This window comes from Oncorhynchus masou, chromosome 16 (assembly GCF_036934945.1).
Source record: "Oncorhynchus masou masou isolate Uvic2021 chromosome 16, UVic_Omas_1.1, whole genome shotgun sequence".
Classification (NCBI taxonomy): domain Eukaryota; kingdom Metazoa; phylum Chordata; class Actinopteri; order Salmoniformes; family Salmonidae; genus Oncorhynchus; species Oncorhynchus masou.
In genome coordinates, this window is record NC_088227.1 from 39593897 (window position 1) to 39608210 (window position 14314).

Below are 14314 nucleotides of genomic sequence, written 5' to 3' on the forward strand. Positions count from 1 at the left end.
ACTGACCCAAGGTGGTGCAGGTGCTGATTGGTCCACAGGGGGACTCTGGCTCCAGCCGCTGATCTTCTCATTGTACTGACCCAAGGTGGTGCAGGTGCAGAAAAGGGGGAACTTACTGTATGTCATTAACGTCCTGATTCCTTGTGATTCTTTGTCTCCGCCCCTTTATTGTAGAACTCTGCCACCGTGTGCCGTAAGATCTCCTGCCCCCTGATCCCGTGTGCCAACGCAACCGTGCCCGATGGAGAGTGCTGCCCGCGCTGTGGAACACGTGAGTTCCGACCCTAGAATTACAATGATTGGTTCTGATTCTATGGTTCTATTTGTGTGGTTCCAACTCCATACAAGAAGTAACATACCTGCACAAACAAAGGTTCACCTCACGTTGAAGGAAGTCTATATACAGTATTACGAACCAGAGGTTTATTCTATTCTAAAGCCATTGATAGCCTGAGTTGTCCTTTAATGTCTTTAAGACAAACAGGTCATTTAAACGGCACTCCAATTTCCGCCATCTACTCGGATTCTATTTGGCAAATAACGTATGAAGCCACCAAACATTTTCTCGGCGTAAAAGTTTCTATTCAAGAAAAACAAATTCATTTTAAGGGTGATTTAAATCTCCTAGCTTGTTAATGTATGAAAAGGCTGCTATGTGTCAGAACACTGTGTAGATTAATGGTCCAAATTTCCTCCTGACCATTGTGCAGGTCTGATCAGTATCCACGGAAAACGTTTGGTTGAGATTATTGCTGCCGAAGGAGGGTCAACCAGTTATTAAATCCAAGGGTTCACATACTTTTCCCACCCTGCACAGTGAATGTTTACACAGTGTGTTTAATAAAGACACGAAAAACATCCACCCAAAACATCTTTAATCTTCAGCTTGTAATGGCTATAATTGGGACAAATTGGTTTAAGTGGGATGGAAAATGTCTCTGTTTACCAAATGCATCCTAGACCCAAGAACACGTGACATTTTCCACATACCTAAGAGGGCTGGGCCGCAGTGGCCCCTAAAACCTAAAGAAAGGCAGACAACCACACTCATCAGTACCTTGGACAACGTTATGACATGGTCCCTGGTTTCCTTTTTACAAGTAACAGCAGTCAATGGGGATCACTGTGCATTCAGCTTCTTAGACGGACTTTCACATTTTTACCGACTTCCCTTTGGCCTCTCTAACTCTCCTGAACTCCCAGGGGAGGCCGTCTCTTTAACTCTACCAACACACAGGCACACACACACACACACGGACACAGACATGCACAGGCGACACACACACACACACACACTCGGACACAGACATGCACAGGCGACACACACACACAGGCACACACACAGGCACACACAAACACATACACTCATCCCAGGGCTAAATCGCGTACATTAGACCGGAGCTCTAAGAACTTTAAGAGCTTTCAAACCTCATTTACTGTGAAAGGTGGGGTGGGGGGGCTTGTGGTCTCTGCTGTCCAATAAGCTCTCTCATTGTCTCCCTCTCTCCCTCTCCTCTCTCCCTCCACTCCCTCTATCTCTCCCTCTCTTCCTCCTTTCCTCCTCTCGCTCCTTTCTCTCCCTCCTTCTCTCTCTCCCTCTCTTCCTCCCTTCCTCCTCTCGCTCCCTTCTCTCCCTCCTTCTCTCTCTCTCCCTCTCTTCCTCCCTTCCTCCTCTCCCTCCCTTCTCTCCCTCCTTCTCTCTCTTTCTCCCTCTCTTCCTCCCTTCTCTCTCTCTCTCTCTCTCTCTCTCTCCATAGTGAGTGACTATGCGGAGGATGGATGGTCCCTGTGGTCTGAATGGACCCACTGTTCCGTGTCTTGTGGGCGGGGAATTCAGCAGAGAGGCCGCTCCTGCGACCGCATCAATAACAATTGCGAGGGAACCTCCGTCCAAACCAGGGACTGCTACCTTCAGGAGTGTGACAAACGCTGTGAGTTCAGTATTCTATACACATTCAAATCTACCGATCAAATCACATTCATCAATTGTCACATAGAAACTTGTTTCACATACTTTTATCGCCAACTTGTATTGATGGTGACAGAAACGATGGACCACATCTAAGCATTCAGCTGCAGATCAGACAGCTGTGACTCCACAGAGCAACAACGCCGTTTAACTTTAAACTTCTCTTAACCTGTTTTGATTTAACATTGACCCATAACCAAGCGTCTCATTGACCCCTGACCCCTAACCTCTGCTCCTGTGACCCTCCAGTCAAGCAGGACGGTGCCTGGAGCCACTGGTCCCCCTGGTCATCCTGCTCGGTCACCTGTGGGGCGGGTGTCATCACCCGGATCCGCCTCTGCAACTCCCCCACACCCCAGCTGGGAGGCAAGGACTGCCAAGGAGAGGGACGACAGACTGAGAAGTGCACCAAGTCACCCTGCCCAAGTAAGTACCATTAGTCAAGGGTTTTAAGAACAAGACCTGGTTCACATGTCATTGTGATCATTTGACATTAGTCAAAGGCATTTTCATGCACCTCACACCCTGAAATATTTGCAGTCAAATGAACATCCTCTTTCATGTGGTACCCTGTCATTTAGCCTCAATTGCCGTCTGTATTTGTTCCTGGTTTGGCAAGTCAACGACCAAGGAGTTGGCTATTGCAGAAACAAAGATGGCATTGCAAAACGCCCTACCATCATGAAGAGCACCACAGTCACACCTGTATTGAAACCTCTGTCTCTCTACTTCCCCTTCAGTCAACGGTAACTGGGGACCCTGGTCGCTATGGGATACCTGCTCTGCCACTTGTGGGGGAGGAGCTCAGACACGTAAACGTCTCTGCAACGACCCCGCCCCTAAATATGGTGGTAAGGAGTGCCAGGGTGCCTCCAAGGCTACTCAGCAGTGCAACAAGAACGCCTGTCCCGTCGGTGAGTAGCAGGACAATGGTCGTGTCCGGAATGGCACCCTATTCCCTATATAGTGTACTACTTTTGACCAGGACCTATAGGGTAGTAGTGCGCTACTTTTGACCAGGGCCTATAGGGTAGTAGGGCACTACTTTTGACCAGGGCCTATAGGGTAGTAGTGCACTACTTTTGACCAGGACCTATAGGGTAGTAGTGCGCTACTTTTTACCAGGACCTATAGGGTAGTAGTGCGCTACTTTTGACCAGGGCCTATAGGGTAGTAGTGCACTACATAGGGCATAGGGTGCCATTTCAGATGCACACAATGTTTCTTAAAACTTAAGTACTGTGAATGATTACACAAATTTTAGGTTTTAGACCGTTTTAAGGTGAAAATAACACTTTTAAAACTATTGCTTTTAATGATTTTAGGGCTTATAAAACACTTTGTTTTACACATATAACTTAACACAAGAACTTAAAGCAGTCAGTACACAGTACTTACAAGCTTGTGTCTCTCTCCTCAGATGGCTGTCTGTCCAACCCTTGCTTTCCTGGGACCAAGTGCACCAGCTTTCCCGATGGAACATGGAGTTGTGGGAAATGTCCCACTGGTTACTCTGGTGACGGCATCAAGTGCGAGGACATTGACGAGTGCAAAGAGGTTCCTGACGCTTGCTTCGTGTTCAACGGAGTCCACCGCTGTGAGAACACTGACCCTGGTTACAACTGTCTGCCCTGTCCCGCACGCTACTCTGGACCTCAGCCCTTCGGCAGGGGAGTGGAGGAGGCCACCGCCAAGAAACAGGTTGGTACTGGTAAAGTGTTGTGATGATTGTCCTCTTAGACCGTACCTCTGGTGTCAGCTGATTTACAATTTAGAATTTAGAATTAGGAATTTAGAATTAGGAATTTAGAATTAGGAATTTAGAAGATCATAGATTCCTTGAAAAAGCTATGCTTTTCTCTGTCCCGATCATACTGCCAATTGTTGCCCTCTGTAAACAAAGGCAGGGAGGTTATCCACGATATTTCCTGGCTCGTCTGATCAATTCTTCACTTCCTCCGACTTCCTCCAGGTGTGTACACCGCGTAACCCCTGCCTGGACGGGAGCCACGACTGCAACAAGAACGCCCGCTGTAACTACCTGGGACACTTTGCCGACCCCATGTACCGCTGTGAGTGTAAGCCTGGCTATGCCGGAAACGGACACATCTGTGGTGAGGACACGGACCTGGACGGATGGCCCAACCAAGACCTGGTCTGTGTGGAGAACGCCACCTACCACTGCAAGAAGGTATGCAGGGGCCTGATTTGTAGAGGTCCTTGAAAAGGCCCAGCTTGCTATTTAACTAGAGAAGATCTCACATACCTTATAATGTGCTGATAATGACTATTACACAGATCAATAATGTTCTACAGAAAACACTTGAGTGGTTCGTTCACTGTCCGACAGGACTGTTTATCGTGTGCACTGTTTGGCCTTATGGTGTAAACTTTGTTTTGTAGGACAACTGCCCCAACCTTCCCAACTCAGGCCAAGAAGACTACGACAAGGATGGTGTTGGTGACGCTTGTGACAACGATGATGACAATGATGGTATTGCTGACGACAGGGTAAGTGAGGAAATGATTCATTCATTCATTCAGTAATTGAAGGTCTGAAGTCCCCACCCCTTACTGAAACAAATGTGTGTGTGTGCGTGCGTGCGTGCGTGCGTGTGTGTGTGTGCGTGTGTGTGTGTGTGTGTGTGTGTGTGTGTGTGTGTGTGTGTGTGTGTGTGTGTGTGTGTGTGTGTGTGTGTGTGTGTGTGTGTGTGTGTGTGAGTGTGTGTGTTCAGATTTGGCAGTGGGCCATGATTGTGGTTTTACATTCATCATTCATGCTGTGAAATAAAACAACTGAGCAGAAAGCAAGCGTTTATTTGCCCTCAGAGCCAAACCTCAAATTCCAACACAGAGGTAACACTATGAATGAGACGCAGTGTAATATGCTAGTCCTAACCTTATATTTGGGACGGGGCCTAAATATAAGACTCACTTTCATCCACCCTCTCTCTCTGCAAGGTAGACAGACCACAGCAAGTTAATATATCATGTCAGAGATGTTTTCCTGAGCAGTGGACACTGGGTTTATTATTCTAGTTACTGAACTGTGCCCTCTCTCTCCCTTTCCCCCTCTCTCTCCCCTCCCTTTCCCCCTCTCTCTCTCTCTCTCTCTCTCTCTCTCTCTCTCTCTCTCTCTCTCTCTCTCTCTCTCTCTCTCTCTCTCTCTCTCCTCTCTCTCTCTCTCTCTCTCTCTCTCTCCCTCTCTCTCTCTCCCTCTCTCTCTCTCTCTCTCTCTCTCTCTCTCTTTCTCTCTCTATCTGTCTCTCTCTCTATCTCTCTCTCGCTCTGTCTCTCTCTCCCTTTCTCTCTGCCTCTCTCCCTTTCCCTCTCTCTCTCCCTTTATCTCTCTCCCTTTCTCGATCTCTCCCACCCTTTCTCTCTCTCACACACTGTCTCTCTCTCTGCTTCCCTCTCTCTCTCTCTCTCTCTCTCTCTCTCTCTTCTCTCTCTCTCTCTGTCGCTCTCTCTCTCTCTCTGCTTCCCTCTCCCTTTCCCCTTCTGTCTCCCTTTCCTTCTCCCTCTGTCTCTTGCCCTCTCCCTCTCTCCCTCTCTTCCTCCTCCCTCTCTCTGCCTTCCTCTCTTTCCCTCTCTTTCCCTCTCCTTCTCTCTCTCTCGCCCTCTTCCATTCGTCTCTCTCTCCCCTTCTCTCATTCTCTTTCCCCTCACTCTATATCCCTCCCACCTCCCCTCTACCCCATTCCCTCTCTCTCCCTCTCTCCCTCTCTCTCTCTCTCTCTCTCTCTCTCTCTCCCTCTCTCAATCTCTCTCTCTCTCTCCTCTCTCTCTCTCTCTCTCTCTCTCTCTCTCTCTCTCCCATCTCTACAGGATAACTGTCCGTTTGTGTACAACCCCAGGCAATATGACTATGACAGAGATGATATCGGAGATCGTTGTGATAACTGTCCTTACAACAGCAACCCTGACCAGACCGACACAGACAACAACGGGGAAGGAGACGCCTGCTCTGTGGACATTGATGGAGATGGTGAGACTCAAATTTGCTTAGTTGTCCCCTATTTGAATCCTGTTCTGTATAATGTAGGTGCTATAGAACAGCTAGGCATCAACTCACTACAAAGAGCACAACAAATCAAATCAAATTTATTTATATAGCCCTTCGTACATCAGCTGATATCTCAAAGTGCTGAAACCCGGCCTAAAACCCAAACAGCAAGCAATGCAGGTGTAGAAGCACGGAGAACACAACAGAGGTAGAACACAACAGAGGTACAAAACACAATCATAGAGAACAAACTTGTTCTTCAGTTAAAAGGTCCTCAATCAGCTTTCTGAATTGGCCAAGAGACACCAGTTCATCCACCTTTGATCCACAGCTGATACAGAAGCAAGCATTCAATTACAACATTCGGCTAGGTTTTCCCTCACCTTCCTCATCTCATCCTGAATAACAACAACTGTGATTGGTCCAACAGGCATCCTGAATGAGAAAGACAACTGCCCGTACGTCTACAACGTGGACCAGAGAGACACTGACCTGGACGGTGTGGGAGACATGTGTGACAACTGTCCTCTGGAACACAACCCTGACCAGGTGTGTATACGCACACTTACCCATATAGTGGGTAGCTGTAATGAGTAGCTGTAACGAGTAGCTGTAACGAATAGCTGTAATGGGTAGCTGTAATGAGTAGCTGTAACGAGTAGCTGTAATGAGTAGCTGTAATGAGTAGCTGTAATGGGTAGCTGTAATGAGTAGCTGTAATGAGTAGCTGTAATGAGTAGCTGTAATGAGTAGCTGTAATGGGCAGCTGTAATGGGCAGCTGTAATGGGTAGCTGTAATGGTTAGCTGTAATGGGCAGCTGTAATGAGTAGCTGTAATGGGCAGCTGTAATGGGTAGCTGTAATGAGTAGCTGTAATGAGTAGCTGTAATGGGTAGCTGTAATGAGTAGCTGTAATGGGTAGCTGTAATGGGTAGCTGTAGTGAGTAGCTGTAATGGGTAGATGTAATGGGTAGCTGTAATGAGTAGCTGTAGTGAGTAGCTGTAGTGAGTAGCTGTAGTGAGTAGCTGTAATGGGTAGCTGTAATGAGTAGCTGTAACGGGCAGCTGTAATGGGTAGCTGTAATGGGTAGCTGTAATGGGTAGCTGTAGTGAGTAGCTGTAATGGGTAGCTGTAATGGGCAGCTGTCGTGAGAAGCTGTAATGGGTAGCTGTAATGGGTAGCTGTAATGGGTAGCTGTCGTGAGTAGCTGTAATGGGTAAATGTGAGTAGCTCTAGACTGTACCACTAGACTGTAGCACTAGACTGTAGCACTAGAATGTTTCACTAGACTGTACCACTAGACTGTAGCACTAGACTGTATCACTAGACCGTTTCACTAGACTGTATCACTAGACCGTTTCACTAGACTGTATCACTAGACTGTTTTACTAGACTGTATCACTAGACTGTACCACTAGACTGTAGCACTAGACTGTATCACTAGACCGTTTCACTAGACTGTATCACTAGACCGTTTCACTAGACCGTATCACTAGACTGTTTTACTAGACTGTATCACTAGACTGTTTTACTAGACTGTATCACTAGACTGTACCACTAGACTGTAGCACTAGACTGTATCACTAGACCGTTTCACTAGACTGTATCACTAGACCGTTTCACTAGACTGTATCACTAGACTGTTTTACTAGACTGTATCACTAGACTGTATCACTAGACTGCATCACTAGACTTCTTCACTAGACTGTATCACTAGACTGTTTTACTAGACTGTATCTCTAGACTGTATCACTAGACTGCATCACTGGACTGTTTTTCTAGACTGTATCTCTAGACTGTATCACTAGACTGTATCACTAGACTGTATCTTACAACGGGATTCATCTAGGGGGAAATGGGAATATACACAAATCCAATCCCTCCCTCCATGTCCTCCCTTCAGTCCTCCCTCCCCTCCCTACCACAATTTTTCATCCCTCCATCGCTCCCTTTCTTTCCTCCTTCCTTCCCTTCCTCCCTCCATCCCGCCGTCCCTCTCCTCGTGCGAGATTGTAAAAACTCTGTGTAATGTGTGTAGTCCTGCCAAGCAGCAGACACAGGTGATGCCCATCTGCAGGGGAATGTCTAGCATGTTTCAGTCTGTGGAAAGATAGGCCTACTGGCGTTAGCAGAGCAGATGGGAGATGGGAGGATAAAGGAGGACAAAGAGGGGAAAGAGAGGAGGAGGAGGAGGAGAGAAGAGGTGTGTTTAGTGTTGGTTGATTGTCAGCAGATTAAAATCGACACCAGAATTATCTTGACAGGTTTAAAGGAGGTGAGAGTGATTGGAGTCCATTATGAAAGGAGGTGGGGTGAGGAGTGGGGGAGGAAGAGTAGAGGGGGAGGTTGAGGCGGAAGAAGGGGTGGGGGAGGAGGTGTGGGGGAGGAGGAGGAGGAGATATTGAAGAGATGATTGGTTGAACAGCTGGTACAGATGTAAATAAAAGGATTGGAGTCCAATATGAAAAGATGAGGGGAGGAGGAGTGGGGGAGGAAGAGGGGGAGATATTGAAGAGATGATTGGTTGAACAGCTGGTACAGATGTAAATAAAAGGATTGGAGTCCAATATGAAAAGATGAGGGGAGGAGGAGATATTGAAGAGATGATTGGTTGAACAGCTGGTACAGCTGGAAATAAAATGAGCATCTGCGAGTAAGTGTCATCATAATTGCTACCGTTAGTTGCCCGTAGGCACAGATCGAGGATCAGCTCACCTTCCCCAATTTAAAGTATACCATTAGTTTAGAAAGCACAAAACTGATCCTAGATCAGTGTCTAAGGACACTTCACCCAACTAGGAGAGGAACACAGCACGTATCCCATATCAGTGTCCACTAGACTGGTGGCTCTAATGTCTTCTGACAATGTCTTCTGACCGCTAACAGCTAGCATGCTAACGTCAATATCCATTTACCTCTAAAGGTTGACTCTGATGATGACCGTGTGGGAGATAAGTGTGACAGCAACCAGGACATCGATGAAGATGGCCACCAGAACAACCTGGACAACTGCCCCTACATCCCCAACGCTAACCAGGCCGACCACGACAAAGACGGAAAGGGAGATGCCTGCGACCACGATGATGACAATGACGGGATCCCAGACGAGAAAGATAACTGCAGACTGGCCTTCAACCCTGACCAGATCGACTCCGATGGTGAGTGGCTCTAGAAGAGAGGAAATCTTGAGCAAAATGTAGACTGAAATCTTTAGCATAATCTTCAGAGTTGAGTACCCTTTTCAACTGATCAATTGGCTTAACAATTAGGTGGTTACTTGAATCAGTTTTGTTACTTCTTGCCTATAACAAACACCCTTTGCATCCTATAGCTCTTCAAGACCAGGATTGATGACCATGGACATGCATGACATCAGTGTTCATCTACTTAATGCCAAGACGTGTTATTTATCAAGTCTTCTATCTCTTCCAGGTGATGGTCGAGGAGACGCTTGCAAAGATGACTTTGACCAAGACAATGTGCCTGACATCTACGACGTGTGTCCGGAGAACTTTGACATCAGCGAGACGGACTTCAGGAAGTTCCAGATGGTTCCCCTGGACCCCAAGGGAACGTCCCAGATCGACCCCAACTGGGTGGTCAGACATCAGGGCAAAGAGCTGGTCCAGACCGTCAACTGTGACCCTGGCATTGCTGTTGGTGAGTGGATTGGTTAATTGGTTGACTGGTTGGTGGATGGCTTGATTGATACATGCTAAGCTTTGGGACATCTCAAAACAACCCAACCCTAACTAAAAAAGACAATCCTCTCACTCTCATCTTCTCTGTTTCCCCATTCCCAGGTTTTGATGAGTTCAACTCTGTGGACTTCAGTGGAACCTTCTTCATCAACACAGAGAGAGATGATGACTACGCCGGCTTTGTGTTCGGCTACCAGTCCAGCTCCAGGTTCTACGTGGTGATGTGGAAGCAGATCACACAGACCTACTGGAACAACAAACCCACCAAGGCTCAGGGATACTCAGGACTGTCCATCAAGGTGGTCAACTCCACTACTGGACCTGGGGAGCACCTCAGGAATGCTCTCTGGCACACTGGTAACACCCCAGGACAGGTAAGAAATTACCCCTATCGTCTTCCATGCCTGAACACATACCCACACACACATAGGAAAAAACCTTCGGGAGTATAGGGTGACTACGCCATCTAACTTTAACACTACGTTTCTTCTTTCTTCTGTAGGTGAAGACTCTTTGGCACGACCCTAAGAACATTGGCTGGAAAGACTTCACAGCCTACAGATGGCACCTGATCCACAGACCAAGAACAGGACACATCAGGTAAACACTGAAGCCTTGGCCTGGTGGAGATTTATGAGATTGAGAATGTCTAGACAAACCCCATGACTTACTTGACTTTAAAACCTTTTACTCCTTGGAGAACATGGTCAAACTGCTTATAGTCTTTCCACGGGGCAGCAGCGTAGCCTAGTGGTTAGAGCGTTGTACTAGTAACCAGAAGGTTGCAAGTTCAAACCTCCGAGCTGACAAGGTACAAATCTGTCATTCTGCCCCTGAACAGGCAGTTAACCCCTAGGCTGTCATTGAAAATAAGAATTTGTTCTTAACTGACTTACCTAGTTATATAAAGGTAAAAAAAAATAGACTTTCCATAATGGCTGTGTTTGTATCATAGCTTATCTCACAACTCTTCTTATTGTATCTTTGTTTCAGAGTGGTCATGTACGAGGGGAAGAAGATCATGGCTGATTCTGGGAGCATATATGACAAAACGTACGCAGGCGGAAGACTAGGCCTCTTTGTCTTCTCGCAAGAGATGGTCTACTTCTCAGACCTCAAGTATGAATGCAGAGGTAAGGAACAATGAACGTTCTCTGTCTTACTAGAACTCCAACAGCAATTGTTTAGTGACATTTCTTTCACAATAGACCTATGTGAAGTACCTAACCACAACCCTTTCTCTTAACCTAATGCCTAACCTTGTCCTTTGTGTGTTTTTCTTTCCAGATGCATAATTGCACGGAGCAAGAAGCTCTTGGAACAATGCACCTTTCTGTATAAATATGAACAATATGTATTCAGATGAAAAGTCCAGGGATTGTTTTTTTTCTGCTCTTCTTACTTCTGCGGCATTCACACTGGTGGGACCGAGGGGTAGGGCCTGGTGTGGTCAGCCTCAGGTTAAATTGACACTGGTTGGACAGAGAATCATTTGCTTTGCCTGAACGGGAGACCGGCCAATGTTACCAACCAACGTTACCAACCAACGACACCGACCGGCCGATCTCTGATCTTAAAGACCTCATTCAGCTCTGCGCAGGAGAGGCTCCCCATAGTCGACTATGCACTTCCAGACCTTTACATCTCTTTCTCTCTCTCTTTCTATCCACATCTCTTTTTCTGGAATGGACGTCCCAAAGAAAGACTATGTGATGTTCTGTTTATAAAAAAACAGATCTACCCGGATGTAGATTCTGAACGATACGACTCTGAGGAAGTGGGGGTTTTGGGCTCAGAGGAGGAAGTGGGGGGGGGGGGGGTTGGGCTCAGAGGAGGAAGTGGGGGGGGGGTTGGGCTCAGAGGAGGAAGTGGGGGGGTTTGGGCTCAGAGGAGGAAGTGGGGGGGTTTGGGCTCAGAGGAGGAAGTGGGGGGGTTGGGCTCAGAGGCGGAAGTGGGGGGGGGGTTGGGCTCAGAGGAGGAAGTGGGGGGGGGTTGGGCTCAGAGGAGGAAGTGGGGGGGGTTGGGCTCAGAGGAGGAAGAAAGGAATAAGACTTTTTTCACTTTAATTTTTGTAAGAAAAGGGCTTGTGGCCATTGAAAGTCAGCTGCGTAACAACAAGATATGGAGGGACGGTAACTTTGTGTGGATGTATGTTCGTTTATGTGTTTATATAAGAAGAAAGTGCTTGCTGTTACCCTTCTATATGCCCTTAGAGAAAAGTGTTTCAGAGACGAAAGAAAACAAACCGAAATTAAAATGAGCCGAAATATTTTTGGGTCAAATACAGGATTGCTTGTAGGCTTTTATGGCTGGCATTAGATTGATACTGTGTTTCAGTTGAAAGTGAACACAGTATAACTCAGGGTAAGATGGGAGCGACCATCTTAGCATTGCAGAAATGACATGGGAGGGCCATGTGAAAAAGGGCATTTCCAGAGCCAGTAAGCCCAAGACATTCTGTCAATTAAGACACGTGTCATTTTGAACATAAAATGTTACAAATATTCAGTATGTATTTATTTTCCAAAATCTAAAAAGATACAATTTTGGGTAAGATTACAAAACGGGGGATCTCCCTCATCTTTAGAGGCTTTACACTTGATATTTAATTTATTAACTCTTGCCTACAGTGTAGGTACCAAACCATTCAAATACTTTGAGAACGTGAGAGATTCCGGCAGTGTTCCAACGAGTCGGTCAGTCAGACTGGTGTCTTTGGTGTCAAAAGTGGGATTCTACTCTCCCCCTCTCTCTCCCTATAAGGAAACTATTATAGGGATTAGAATCCAGCCATGGTTAGCGCTAAGGCTCCTGAATCAGTGTGGTATGTATGTGACCTGTGTGCCTCTTCTTCTGAGAGAGATGAAAAAACAAAGGAACTCTTTGATCTACAAATATTACCTCATTGCTGTTGTATGATTCATTTGATCAAACAAAAAAAGTAGTTTTGTTCATTGTATGCTTACAGAATACAAAATTGATCGACATCTTGTTGCTACTGTAGCATGAGTTTGTAAATAGTATTACTTTTCATTTCAAAACAGAATTCCCCCCATCCAACACCCCCCTGCAGTCAAATTTTAGTTTTGTTTTTACACATATTTGAATATTTGCTTTCACATATGTCCTTTGTCCAGTGCTCTTTTTAATGAATAAATTATTATTCTGTGTTGTTCTGTCTTTGCTGTTCTGTATGTGAGAGGTCGATTTGTGTGTGTGTAGATAAATGCTATTTAAATAATTTATCAGGATTCGCTGCCTGATGAAGGGGGCGTATCCGTATGTATAAACGGTTTGCACACTGACGCGAGGATGTTCTGTTCTGTTTTTCATCTTTACTTTCAGTGTTTCGCTTTCTCGCTATTTTAACCATTTTTACCATTCTTTTCTGTACAATTTAGTGATGCTTGTTGTCTGTAAACATTCTTTGCTTACTTGTACAATGCAACAACAACAAAAAAATGCTGTTTTTATCCATAGCAAATATGTTGTTACATACCTCTGAAACAATAAATAGTTGTTTAAATCCTCAGTCTGTATGTTCACTACCGAGTCGTTGACCGAGTTGAAGAACCACAATGCACCCATCACAATGTCCTCATACAACATGTATCCTTGACTGCACATTACATATCTCATATTCTATTGTATATAATGGGGTGTTTTGAGTCTTGAATGCTGATTGGCTGACAGCCGTGTTACATCAGACCGCATACCACGGGTGTGCTATAATTACATTGGTAACCAGTTTATAATAGCAGTAAGGCACATCAGGGGTTTGTGGTATATCGACAATATCCCACGGCTAAGGCCTGTGTCCAGGCACTCCGCGTTGCGTCGTGCTTGCGAACAGCCCTTAACCGCGGTATATTGGCCATTTACAACACCCCCTCTTGCCTTATTGCTTAAATATATACTGCATGCTTTTTATAAAGTCTAAATATAGTATATGGACATTGGCTGTGCAGCTAAGTAAGCTAAAAGTCCAAATGCAGAACACAATTCAGGTGACACCATGAACATCAACAGAGGTCCAGATATCTGCCTCAAAGTCAATGTTAGGCCCCTGTGTTTAAATAGGGCTGTGTCTATATACTGTCTTCTCTGTCCCTGCTAAAGACACACATGCCATCCTCAGGGGGGGAATGTAGCACGGTTCTCTGTTCCTAGATCTGTTTAATGAACATTGAAAGTCAATGTTAGGCCCCTGTTTAAATAGGGCCGTGTCTATATACTGTCTTCTCTGTCCCTGTTAAAGACACACATGCCATCCTCAGGGGGGGAATGTAGCACGGTTCTCTGATCCTAGATCTGTTTAATGAACATTGAAAGTCACTGTTATCATGGACAGACTGGAAACCTCCAAGTTGTCTCTCTTTGTGGTGCTGAGTGATTGATTCTTCTGCTGTACAGACATTATAGTAACTTATGTGTGCGTATGTCAATGTTTTGGTTGGAGACTTGCTCTCTAAAGACGAATAGGTCGAAAAAACAGCCTCTCAAACCCCCAGCATGGTATTCTCCCAGAGCCACGGCCCGAGTCTCTAATGCGACCCTATTCCCTACATAGTGCACTACTTTTGACCAGAGCTGGCACCCTATTCCCTATATAGTGCACTACTTAAGACCAGAGCTGG

The 14314-nt window shown here is 45.9% G+C and overlaps 1 protein-coding gene across 2 annotated transcripts in view; it reads left to right on the top strand.

Moving 5' to 3' along the window:
• Positions 1-11479, top strand: part of LOC135557937 (thrombospondin-1-like) — a 16685-nt gene extending 5206 nt beyond the window's left edge. Inside the window, exons 8-22 of one of the 2 annotated variants that reach the window (XM_064991660.1) lie at positions 175-271; positions 1758-1931; positions 2219-2395; positions 2710-2883; positions 3390-3670; positions 3942-4160; positions 4373-4480; positions 5798-5957; positions 6406-6524; positions 8900-9134; positions 9409-9636; positions 9780-10051; positions 10180-10277; positions 10671-10810; positions 10965-11479. In XM_064991660.1, coding sequence (XP_064847732.1) covers positions 175-271; positions 1758-1931; positions 2219-2395; positions 2710-2883; positions 3390-3670; positions 3942-4160; positions 4373-4480; positions 5798-5957; positions 6406-6524; positions 8900-9134; positions 9409-9636; positions 9780-10051; positions 10180-10277; positions 10671-10810; positions 10965-10972 — 2490 coding nt within the window. In that variant the 3' untranslated portion in view covers positions 10973-11479. Of the gene's footprint in view, positions 1-174; positions 272-1757; positions 1932-2218; positions 2396-2709; positions 2884-3389; positions 3671-3941; positions 4161-4372; positions 4481-5797; positions 5958-6405; positions 6525-8899; positions 9135-9408; positions 9637-9779; positions 10052-10179; positions 10278-10670; positions 10840-10964 lie in introns of those variants that run through there. The other variant, XM_064991659.1, reaches the window with a different exon arrangement.
• Positions 11480-14314: the final 2835 nt, after the last annotated feature.